General features: G+C 36.7%; 1 protein-coding gene across 2 annotated transcripts in view; it reads right to left on the reverse strand.

Moving 5' to 3' along the window:
* The window catches only part of RNF169 (ring finger protein 169), a 109,079-nt gene that overhangs the window by 41,841 nt on the left and 54,480 nt on the right, over positions 1-12,758 (reverse strand). For both annotated transcript variants that reach the window (XR_014250430.1, XM_082411266.1), the window contains exon 4: positions 7,289-7,407. Coding sequence is in view for 1 of the 2 variants with exons in the window: in XM_082411266.1 (XP_082267392.1) it covers positions 7,289-7,407 (119 nt within the window). In the remaining variant the exon portion in view is untranslated. The remainder of the gene's footprint in view (positions 1-7,288; positions 7,408-12,758) is intronic.

Here is a 12,758-nt window from a genome sequence, read left to right on the forward strand (position 1 = left end):
AAGGCAACTAGCTTAAAATTTCCACTGCCAAGGGACCAGATGGTTTCTGGGATTTCTAGTTAAGCTAAAAATACCCACAACCACAATGCATCTGACTTACAAGCAAAGAAAAGGAGGAGCAGCCAGTATAAACATGCAGCTGGAAAGCTAGAAGATTTAATGCTTATAAAACACTGCTTAAAGGGTTTTCAAATGGTATTACATGATATAAAACATTAGATAGCTCATGTTATTAATTGCTCACTCATCACTCTCTCTGTCTCTCACATACCCATACCACATTAGTTTTTTAATCAAACTCTCAGGGGTCTGGCAGAGCTGAGTTCCACCAAGAAGCTGAAGGTCTGAGAGGATCCTCCTCCCAGCCCCTAGCCTGGGTGTGTCAGGCCTCCCACCCCCACACACGTACTTGAATAAAAGCAGCAGCTTCCTTAGGCCTAGCTGTAGCTGCCATGCACCCAGAAATGGGTAAGATTTTGTTACGATCCTTCCGTTGTATATTTATTGTTGGGTTATCTGCCTTGTGTATACTAGCATTCTTTCTTTCTTTTTTTTTTAACTAACTAACTAACTAACTAACTAACTAACTAACTAACTTATTTATTTATTTATTTATTTATTTATTTATTTATTTATTTATTTATTGGTGGCTGCATTGGGTCTTTGTTGCGGTGCACGGGCTTCTCATTGTGGTGGCTTCTCTTGTTGCGGAGCACAGGCTCTAGGCGGGCGGGCTTCGGTAGTTGTGGCACATGGGCTCCAGTACTTGTGGCTCACGGGCTCTAGAGCACAGGCTCAGTAGTTGTGGTGCACAGGCTTAGTTGCTCCGCGGCATGTGGGATCTTCCCGGACCAGGGCTCGAACCCGTGTCCGCTGCATTGGCCGGCGGATTCTTAACCACTGCGCCACCAGGGAAGTCCCTCTTTCTTTTTTTAAAGTGTAAAATTTAATGGTTTTTAGTATATTCACAGAGTTATTTAACCATCACCACAATTTTAAAACATTTTCATCACCTCATAAAGAAACCTCATACCCTTTAGCTATTATTCCTAAACCCCGCCTTCTCCTCCAGCCCTAAGCAACCACTGATCTAATTTCTGTCTCTACATGTTTGCCTATTCTGTACATGCACTAGTATTTGTTTGCTGATGGATAGGAACATTGTTTCCTCAGCTGTATTTCAAAAGGCCTAGAGTAATGCAAAAGGATTTGAGTCCCCTCAAACAACAGGATAACTGGACAGCTTCTTACCCACCTCTGTACAACCTTGTGTTTTTTTAGAACAAGACAGGGTATAAATTCTTTAAACAAACAGAAGGAAGGAAGCTTTCTGTTGTAAAGGTAGATCATTTCAAGACAAAGAGCTAAGCACAGAGCCTTCTGTCACAGGGTTCTGACAATGGTTTGCTAGAAAGAGCACAGGTTTGGAGTCAAGAGACACCTGAGTTCCAATTCCATCTCTGTCACTCTACTCAGGTGAGAAGTTCTGGGGCGAGTTACTTAACCTCTTTGAACTGCATTTTCCTTAGCTGAAAAATGAGAATGTTATAAATCTTATAGGATTAATGTAAGAACTAAAGGAAACGAGGTCTGTAAAGTACTGAACATGGCAGGAAGCCCTGGGAAAAAGCTAGCTCCCTGATGCTACCCTTCACCATCCTGCGAGACCCCTCTGAAAACCACCAGTATATTCCTATTTTAGTATGGCAGAGAGATTACTGACACCTCTAAAACCTGCTCCTTAAATTCCACATCACTTCTGCTTAAGCTATCTTCCTTTTCCATCTGTACTCCATACTCTTAACAAGATTTGTCCTCTTAACCAGCTCATCCACTTGATTCGTTTCTATTCTTTTATCCCTCCCCCAACACACACACACACACACACACATACACAGGCACACACACGCACACACACGACCTGCCCCAGGCCATCATCAAGCCTTGTGATTTCTTTTAAATCACTACCTCATTTTTCTCTCATAGTCTCCTATCCCTCATGGTTAATGTTTGGACTATTCCCCACACATAACTTGCTAAGTCTAATCCTGAGATTTTTACAGAACTCACTAACTGCCCTTACCCTTTCCTTTTCATGCCCTGGTCACATTTCCACCACCTTTTAAAACCCTGCTCTAAGCCACTTCTAGACACTTCAGTTTTAGAGGTGAAAAGAATCTTAAGAAATCATTCAGGGAAATCCCCTGCCCAGCAATAGGTAGGGCATAACAACTTGCATTTTACATAAATGATACAGAAGGAGGTCAACTGATTTTACTCAAGCTCACACCACTACTTCCCTAAAACTCCCTAGACTGGTTTCTCCACCCTCACCTCTCTGGTTTGCCTCCTTTCATCAATTCTAAAGCTAGTCCTCCAGGGCTTCCCTGGTGGTGCAGTGGTTAAGAATCCGCCTGCCAATGCAGGAGACACAGGTTCAAGCCCTGGTCCAGTAAGATCCCACATGCCGCGGAGCAACTAAGCCTGCGCGCCACAACTACTGAGCCTGCGCTCTAGAGCCCACGAGCCACAATTACTGAAGCCCGCGTGCATAGAGCCCACGCTCCGCAACAGGAGAAGCCACCGCGATGAGAAGTCCGTGCACCACAAGGAAGAGTAGCCCCCACTCACTGCAACCAGAGAAAGCCCGTGCACAGCAACGAAGACCCAACACAGCCAAAAATAAAATAAATTAATTAAAAAATAATAAAGCTAGTCCTCCAGTATCACATCATTTATGTGTCTGGTATCTGTCCGCTGAAAGCATCTATATTTTCATTCGTTCATTTTAAAAAAGAGGAACAAGTCTGCATATTTTAATTCACTCCAACACTGGCTGGGCATGCAGTTAATATGACTGAGTCTGCAGTCAGTCTCTGTCTCTATCTCTCCTTACACACACACCTTAGAGGAAGCACAGACACTTCAGGTCTCTTTTGCTGCACCCCACTCTGAACCACAGACTCAGGCTTAAAGTATTTGGACATTAGAAAACAAAATAATGTAGTTAATTTCTACTTAATTAAGGCTTAATTATTACTCAGTGTAACACAGATTTTTCTTTTACAGAATCTATAAAAAGGATCCTCATAAGCTACTGCTAATGTATTAAAGAGCTAAAGGCAACTTTATAGTATAAAAGCTTTATCAATGTGGTTATTAGACTCCCCCTAAATCCCATATTAATCCTATGGAATCTAGTCTAAACAACAGCCACCAGCCAATCTGTTTCCTCCACAGCTCCCAGAGTCCTCCCTCCTAGAGACTGCAAGTTTGACAATTCTGACAAAGCCCCCTTTAACCTACCCAAGGGCACAAGACCTATCTCATTAAACATTCCACAAGTATTTATTGAGCCTCTACTATGTGCCAGGCACTGTACTAAGTACTGTGAATACAATGGTAAACAAGATTTTTGTCCCTGCTTGCAAAGGATTTAAAGCCTAGTGGGAAAATGGGCAGAGGCAGCATAGGGATCTATAAGAAAGTCATGGGGGACAAAAGGGTATAGTGGAAAGAGCCAAGAAATCTCAGTTCTAACTCATCGTCCTACTACTCTAGCAGTCTAAGATTTGGCAAGCCATGGTCTCTCCCTGAGCTTTGGTCTTCTCACCCATAAAACAAAGGAATTAGATAAAACAATATTTAAGATCCTTTTCAGTTCTAAGAGTTCTAAAAGAAGATAACAACAAAATAGCAGCAGCTATACTCACTGAAGGCTTATCATATGCCGGTAATCTCACCATTTACTTAAGATACAGTTTTGTACAGAATGGCAGTACTGGCATTACTGCATCACTTTCTTTTTTTCATTTTTTAAACTGGAAGGAGGATAGATGGTTTGATTATATTTCTTTTTATGGTTATACCCTATTCCCAAGAAGAATTTTAAGTGACTTACAGTAAAAATACATAAAGAATGAGCGTTAATAAAGACCATATTAAGTAATAAATATGAGAAGAGTATACCAAAAATTATTTTTTTAAATTATATGCCATGTTGGAAGGCCATGATGACTGAATTGAAAACTCTGTCTTAATTCTAAACTTCCTGACAGCCAAAGCAAAGAGGAAAACACAACTGAACGTGTAGCTCTTAGAAAAGACACTGGCTCAACAGAGAAAGTTTTTCCAGACTGAGCTTTTAGAATAACTTGCAACCACGTTTTTTGTTTGATTCTTCTAGTGGTGAAGAGGGCATGAGGAATGAAGGGAAATAAATTTAAACAAATAAACAAACCAGTTTTTCAGATATTTAAAATAAAAGCCTAACTTTATAATTATATATCTTATGGTTCAAGTTAATTCTTTTCAATTCACATATATTTTATAATTAACTTAGAAATGACCTTGGGTTAACTATTACTCTATGTGCCTATTTGGAAAAAGTTTCATTTTAAAAGGGCTATAGAACTTTATTAATAGTGCTGCAAAACATTCTTTGCTTTGAATGTTTCAAATGAAAATAGACTGAGCTACTGGCAAGACTCCGCCAGAATCTATTGATGGATTCCTTCCAAAATAACCATCCTATCAGGACTACTCACTCTTAACTCCATGCTTTTGGGCTTAAGAAAGAAAAGTTTATAAAGTAGATAAGTAAAATAAATGCAGATTAATTTGATTTAAATACAGATGTAAAAAACTTTAAAGCTTTTACAGATGAACTCTCTTTAGGAAACAAACTTGCAGAGAAAAACCTATTCTTCTGTTATTGCTTAACAGACAGAAAAAAATGCATTTGAAAAATCCCAAAACTGTTAACAGTGCTAATTCTTTTTTTCTTGTGGTAAAATATATATAACATGAAAGTTACCATTTTAACCATTTTAAGTTTACAGGCACATCGCTATGCAACCATCACCACGCTAATTCTTTTTTTAATATATCCATATGCCTCATCTCATTGTTAGCACTAACAACTTCATATTGTTTTCCTAAATATCATTTAGAATTGAAACTTAATATTTTCTTAACTAAGAAGTAAAACATGTTGACTAAATAAGAGATGCAATTCACAGTATTACCATAATAGATTTTCCAACCTAAAGTTTCCATGACATCAGCAAACTATTTCCTAAAAAGATAACCCTATCAACCAAATCCAATTAATTTTTTAAAAAACTGTACTAATAACTGAACTCAGCCCACAACCTTGGATATTTGGAAAAAATAAATGCTGAAATCCATGAATGTACAATACTGATTGCAACATTTCTTAACAATAACATGTTAAGTAAATATTTTCCTATAAATTAATCCCATTGTGACTCAACGATACATACTAAGGGCAAGGATGGGCCAAGGAGCAGGAAAAGAAGATATACTACACATATTCCAGAGCCACACGTAATCAAAAGCACACCCCTCTGTATAGACTTTACATTTTGCCCTTTAGAGAAGAATTTTCTAAGTTCCTTGGTAGGCATTTCTAAGTAACAACATATTAACCTTCTACCCACTTTAAAAGAATGAATTACAGGGGTAGAGACTGGAATTGGTAATAAGTAGTTCACCTATCCAGTGTCCACTCCAATTAATTGGGGCAATTTGGCCTTGGCATCATATTTGGGTTTTAATAAAATTTTCCTTTTTCCCAAGTAATTTCAAATGAAGAGATATTAATTAACTAATCACAGACTGCATAAAGCAACATTTATTTGTTTCAGGGGATATTTATTGTGACTTGATTGGAATTAATATGATCTTTTTCTCTTTTCAGTAGATCCCTCTAATAATCATTAAGATACACCCACTATAAATGGGGAAAAATCCACGTACACATTCAGAAGCTGACGATTCTTAGTCAAGCAATCTTGAATTTTTTAACTTTACAGGGCATCTATAGTTCAAGCTCATATGCAAAGAGCAAGAGTTTCATCATCACCATAAACGGTTAAGTACAATGGCTTACATCTTACGTATTGGGTTCTCATTTCATCAGTCAAGCTACAGTGGCTACAATCCAGTGGCCATTCAACAAATGTCAAATGAGTGAATAAACAGTTTAGGAAAGGGCCTTCCTGGAAGGAGTTACCATCACCCAGAGAAGGGGAGGCATTTAAGAGAAGGAGAGGTTTAGTGAATTTTACTCACAGAAATAACAGGAAATACTCAATATTCTGTAATAACCTATATGGGAAAAGAATCTGAAAAAGAATGAATATATGTATATGTATAACTGAATCACTTTGCTGTACACCTGAAACTAACACAACATTGTAAATCAACTATACTCCAATAAAATTTAAAAAAAGAAAGAAAGAACAGGAAAATCAGAACATATACCAAAAGGATTCAGATATAAAAACAACAGGGATCACAATAGTATGAACTTTATAACATTCTTAAACTTGGTAGATTTTTTTGGTCATATTTATTAGTGAGTAGCAATAAAAAGCCTTAAGATATAAAGGGTCCAGGTATATGTCCATAGGAACAGCAAGAGAGATACACTTCATAGTGCTGTGGGAAGGAGGAGAAGAACCCTAGAAATAAGGGTGAGCAATGCCAGCTTTAAATCAAAAAAGACAACAAAATGGGGTAAAGACTGTGTCTTTTTATATTAAAAGAGAGGGCATGGCACATAGTACCTACTGTCTGTTGAATAAATGATTCCTTCCAGCCTTCCTCCCTTCTTTCATTTCTTCTTCCCTTCCTTTCCCTCCTGCTATCTATCTACCTACCTACCTACCTATCTATCCATCCATCTATCCATCCTTCTTTCCTTCCTTCCACCAAGCCCTTCATTATTCTTCCATCACCCAACATTCATCCAATTCCTCCTTCCTTTCCTCCCCAGGGCCTGCAAAGTCTAAAGGAACAAGAAATGCCTTGACAAAGGTCTTAAAAACTTTTTAGTTTGCCCTCTTGAAACCTATCAATATATATTTTAGTTCCAGGCATTGTAAATAAATCAACTCTGGCCTCAAGTTCCTATTAAGAGAAAAAAGTCCACAAAGAAAATCCATGGATATTGTCTTCAATATCAATGGTTGTTGAAGAAGGCTTTGTTGTTTCCTCCCAGAAAAGAAAGTTCAACTCTGCAGCAGAGCAATTAGTACAATCTTATCCTGAGGATACCCGAAATGGGTAAAATTTACTTTTCTTTAAAATTTCAGGTCGGCCCATTATTCCTAACCCGTATTTGAAAACCAGTTCCCCCATTTTCCCTCACTCCCACCTCCCCCAAAGTAGCTACAACAAACACTTTAAAGCTCCCCCAGTCCCTTTTGTCTCATATCCCAAAATGAAAGAACCCTGACTGAATTCAGTATCAGTCTCTTACCCTGCCAGGAAAGATAAGGAGTAGGAGTTGTTCTTGGAAACAAATGCCGAGCGGTGTGTCTGTATCATCTTGCCTCGAGAAGGTTCTTCATTCTCTGAATCTGAGAGACGTGCAGGACACTGGCAGGAGACAAGGGAGACAACACTGTCCATTTGGGGTTCCCACAGAATCTCCCAAAGCTATTGTTCAAATCTCTCTTTCTATTACATGTTCTCTCTGAGTTCCAATCTATGTTTCCAACTGCCTCTTGGGATCCCAATCTGGATATCCCAAATGCAGCTCAAACTTAATATATCCAAAATCAAACTCAGTATTTCTCTTCTCTAAGTCCCCCTACCAACCCAGTTAGAAGCTTCAATGTCACCCATGACTCTTTCCTTTCCTTTCTTCAAAGTCATTAATAACAACATTGTATAGAGGTTTTGAGTACCCCAACACATCCAAATATTTTATTTCATCTACTCTTTAACCTACCCCACTAAGAAGGGATTATTACCTTTTACAGATGGCAAACTGAGGCTCAGGGTAGTTAATTTGTCTAGAATTGTGGAGTTAATAAGTAGTTAACGTTGGCACTGTGATCCAGAGCATCTGTCTCCAAACTGCCTCCACGTTATTTCTACTTTGCTCCATTCTACTCCTCGAATGTCTTTCAGATCTAACTCTTCTCATGTATACTCATTGTCACTGCCTTTCCTTAGATTCTCATCATCTTCTGCCTTGACTACTGCAATAATCTACTTATGGGTCTTGCTCTCTCCAGCCTTCCTTCCCTCCAATCCCCTCCATGTTATCAAACACACAGACAGAATCCCATCACTCCCCTGCTTAACCGTTGGTGACTTCAGGATAAAGTCTAAATACCTCAGCATGATCCAATAACCTTCAGAAACTAGATCCAATCTTCTTCCAAGTTTTTCTCCCACCAGTTCCCACACAGGGAACTCCTTGAGCTCTACTGTAATCATACTACTTTCTACTCTCCACATGTACCATCATAGTCTTTCAAAACTCCTATTCTTTTGTACATGCTATTAGTCCCTTTGCCTAAGATTCTCCTTCCATATTCTCTGCCTAAAATATTCACTGGCCTTTCAGAGGCATCTTAAATGTCACTTTCGCTTCCAAATACCCTTAGATCAGCTTTTTCCATCTTGCTGACACTCATTCATTTACCTTCATTTTATTTTAGAGTCTCTTTTTGAGTCTTTAAATTTACATTCAAAGTTTCTTTTACGTGTGTCTTTTGCATACACATATGAGGATTTGCTCATGATTCAATATGAGTGTCTTCTTTCTAGGGGGAGCAACTAATCACACTGAACCGTAGCTTCTTATTTAGGAGTCTGATTTCTGCTGTAGACAACAGACTCTTTGAGAGCAAGTGACCACCTTTTCTTTAAAACTTCTGATACCATTATATAGTAGGTAAACAAAAAACGTCTAATAATCTAATGATTAACCAGTTTTCTAACGATTAAATGACTATCAAAGTTAGAGTTGTAGACAGAGGCATGCAAGGCATCTTATGGCTCAGAGTACCCTGTATTCCTTAAATGCTTTGTTATTCTCTAGGTTGATAGGCACATTCATACAACAGGCTATGTTTCCAACAGCCTTTGAGAAACAGTTGAAGGATTACAATTTACAGAGAAGCTTTTCAATTTTGTAGGGTATCTATCACTCCTTAAAGAACCCTGTTGTACAAACTATTCACTGGAGAAACTTTAATAGCACTAACCCATTACCAAATTTATTGGAAAGAAAGAAAAAGTTTTGACATCAACAGACTCAACAGGGGATAAATAATGGCAATTTTTTTTTAGGTCTTTCTGCATAATCAATTCGGTACCAAATAAAAGAATGCTCAAATTCCAGCTCTATTACTTAGCTATCACTGTCACTATAGGTTAGTTGCTTTACCTTTTTGAGCCTCAGTTTCTCATCTATAAAATTAAAAATGATCTGTCTACTACATATATTGTGATAAACCATTAAAAACACATAGTGTATTAGCTCACAAGTAGTAAGTGCTCAACAAAAGACAGATTTTATTTATATCAATTTTAATACTATTAATCTTTTAAGAAAAAACTCTGGTATTATAGTAGGTATATGCCAGGTTCCTTTTAATTGTTGAAAATAAATTTACATTATTATAAATAAATAATTATATAAACAGAAGGTACCCTGACCCCCAATCCCTCTATATTTCTACCCTCACAAAACCTAGAGCCATAAGATAGGAAAATATTTACCTCTCATCTTTAACTTTGGATAAAAACAAGCCTATAGGACAATCGATGCCTAAAATGGAAATCTCTAAAATGATATTTTTTTAAATGTTGTGCCTAAAAAAAATTAAAAGAATGATAATACCCAGCGTTGGCAAGGGTGTGAGGAAATTAGTTTAGCACATTTGTTTACTATTGTTTAATACAAACTTTAAAGTTCAAAGTTTAATACAAACTTTCTGGAGGTCAACTGAATAATAAGTACCAAAAAGTCTTAAAAAGTACACTCCCTTTGATCTGATCGTTCCACTTCTAGTAATTTATAAGGAACTAATGAGACACGTGGATTTCATCACAGCAGTGGTTTAAGACAGCAAAATATCAACAGATTAATTAAACAAATTAATTGGATAAATTCTACAGTAAAGAATAACTAGCAGACCACTAAATAATGATATGGGATTCTTTATTTACATGGAAAGACATCCAGGACTTATAGTTTATTAAAGAAGGTTATAAAACAGTATGTATACTGGGTTACATTTTCTGAAAAGAAAAACAATATATTTTATACACACACACACACACACACACACACACACAAACACACTTAGAAAAGAAGTCTGGAAGGATATTCACCAAAATGTTTATAGGAGTTATGTCTAGGTTATGGGATGACAAGCAATTTTTCACTTTCAACTTTATAACCTTTGGTATGACTATAATTGTTACACCAAATTGTTTTCCAACAATTTGCACTATTGTCAGTATTAACTGCACCATAACAAATCGTAATAAATTAAACATCGTGCCTATTTTATTTTCTTTCTGAACAAATAACTGTTTCTAGAATAAGCACTTTTCTTCCTCTGTTTGGATTCAACTTGATAAACACGTATCAAACACTTGTGATGTGCAAGGTACTATGGGAGATTTAAAAAACGGTAAGACACATTTCCTATACTTAACAAACTTACAAATTAAGTAGAGAAACACAAACACACAAATAACCATAATGTAAGGAAGAATGAAATAAGTCCTATAAAAGTTACAAAGTGAGGAGAGGAAAGTTGAAGAGAATGGATGATGGGAGTGGAGAAAAAAGTGAGGAATCCCTATAGGTTCCAGGAAGGTGACAGCTTTTGAACTGGACATGGAAAGATAAATAGCCTTTCAACAGGTAAGGTCAGTGGAATTTCAATGAGATGAAATGCAAGAGCAAGGATTCTCAGGAGGGAAAGCATAGATTATATATTTGGGGGAAAGCAAACAGCTCTGTTCCCTGGAGTTCTCGGATGTAAGCAAAAATGGAAAGATAAGCTAGAATAATACTAAGGACCTGAATGTTGGGGTGAAGAGTTCTCATTTAATTCCACAGGAAATGGGGAGCCACTGAGGTTTTTGGAGCAGGAGGGTGAAATGATCAGTCCAGCTCTAATCATAATAGTCTCTCTATAAAATATAATCCTTCAGCTGGCTTTCCACTGAGACCACTTGAGCTTCTTTTCAGTCCCAATATGAATGTATCCTTGGCCAAACTAAATGAAATTATTTGTTCAACACCAAAATTTCTTAAGACATATTTAAAGTAAAATTGTAAAAGTCCTCAAAAATATAAAATATAAAAGCAAACAGAAAAAAGGTAAAATCACAAAAATCTAAAACTTAAAGTGTTCATAGATCTGATTTTATTCAATGTACAGGAAATTTTGCAAAACTGGCCATTGCCAATCAGGATTTGTACTTCCTGATTCCTTTTAAGATTAAATTTTAGGTTGATGTAATGAATTTCTACTTCAAAGATTATAGTGGCAAAAGAAAAAATAATTAGAGCAATTTCCCATCCTTGCTATGAATTAATACTAGAGATCATTTCCTGGAGGAAACCTAGATCTGGCAAGGCCGAAAACAATAGGTTCTTTCTATCAAAGGACCATAGTAAAGAGTAAGCTCTCTGTCAAAATTGGTTTGTCCTAAAAAGAAATGCCTTTCTGGGCTGTTTTCCCTGAGGACACTAATGGACAGTCCTGTTGGGGTGAAGAGGCAGAGTTTGCGGTCTTTAGAGACTACAGACAACAGTTGGGGCTATTAGTCAGAAGACATACTATATGCACAAGACTATCATATATTTTATTCTTGCCTTCCTAGATAAACTGTATTCTCTCCAAAAGCAGTCTTTTTCCTTTTGTAGTTCCCAATGAACAGAGCATTGAGAGTACATAAGCATTTCATATATGTTAAACTGAATCTTTTAGAAGGTTGGAATGCAAATGGTTGCTTTTAACAATAATTAAATAGTAACAATTATTATTATTATAACTGGGTTAAAAAACCCCACATATACATTGACAGTCAGCAAATACTATCAATCCAAGAAAGCTTAAGTAATCTCAAATTTTGAAGTTCAGGAAAAATGCCTTTGCAAAGAGTAAACCTAAAGCACAGAGAAATTAAGTAACCTGGCCAAAGTTGTACAATCTGTAACAACGCTGGAACCTGTTTAACAGGCAGACTTCAGGTCTAGAGATTTTTTTCCCCTCTATTCTGGTATGTTGTCTATCTTTATATATGGTAAAGCTTTATTAAATCCACCTAATTAAAAATATAGCCTGAAATACTAACAAGCCTGAATCACAAAACATTTTAATAGATATGACTCTAAAGGTATGCTAAGTACATATAGCAAGTAATAGAAGATGTCTAATCCAATATGAATTACTAAATAAAAAAAAACAAGTATAATCAGCCATTTGAGCCGTAATCAGTGGATCCTCCAAAAGTGCTTTCTTGTATTAGTTAAATATACCATTTACAACATTTTCCAGTAATTTGCTTGGTAAATAAGTAACGAAAAAAAATTCAGGCAAGATTTGGCCCAATTAGAAGTATAATTAGGTTAAGTTTAAACTAAGTAATCTAATACTGAGGACCTACTTTGTAAATAGAACTGTGCTGTTTGGGGCATTATAAAGAGTAAAGGGAAGTAAAATACAAACTATAAGGAAATCTAGTTGAGGATATAACACATACAGAACTCAGATGTCAAATAACAACTCATAAATCAAAATGACAATATATGTATAAAACTTACCACAAGTAGTATACTATACTAGGTTTTTCCTCTCACTCACCTTTTTCCCCCACTGTTCCCCCTTAATCTTTCCACACAAGTCTCATTGTCCCATTCACAAATCATTTTCTCCAGCTCTCCATCTGAACGCTAAGTTCTTCACTAC

This window comes from Balaenoptera physalus, assembly GCF_965194825.1.
Source record: "Balaenoptera physalus genome assembly, chromosome: 10".
Taxonomy (NCBI): Eukaryota; Metazoa; Chordata; class Mammalia; order Artiodactyla; family Balaenopteridae; genus Balaenoptera; species Balaenoptera physalus.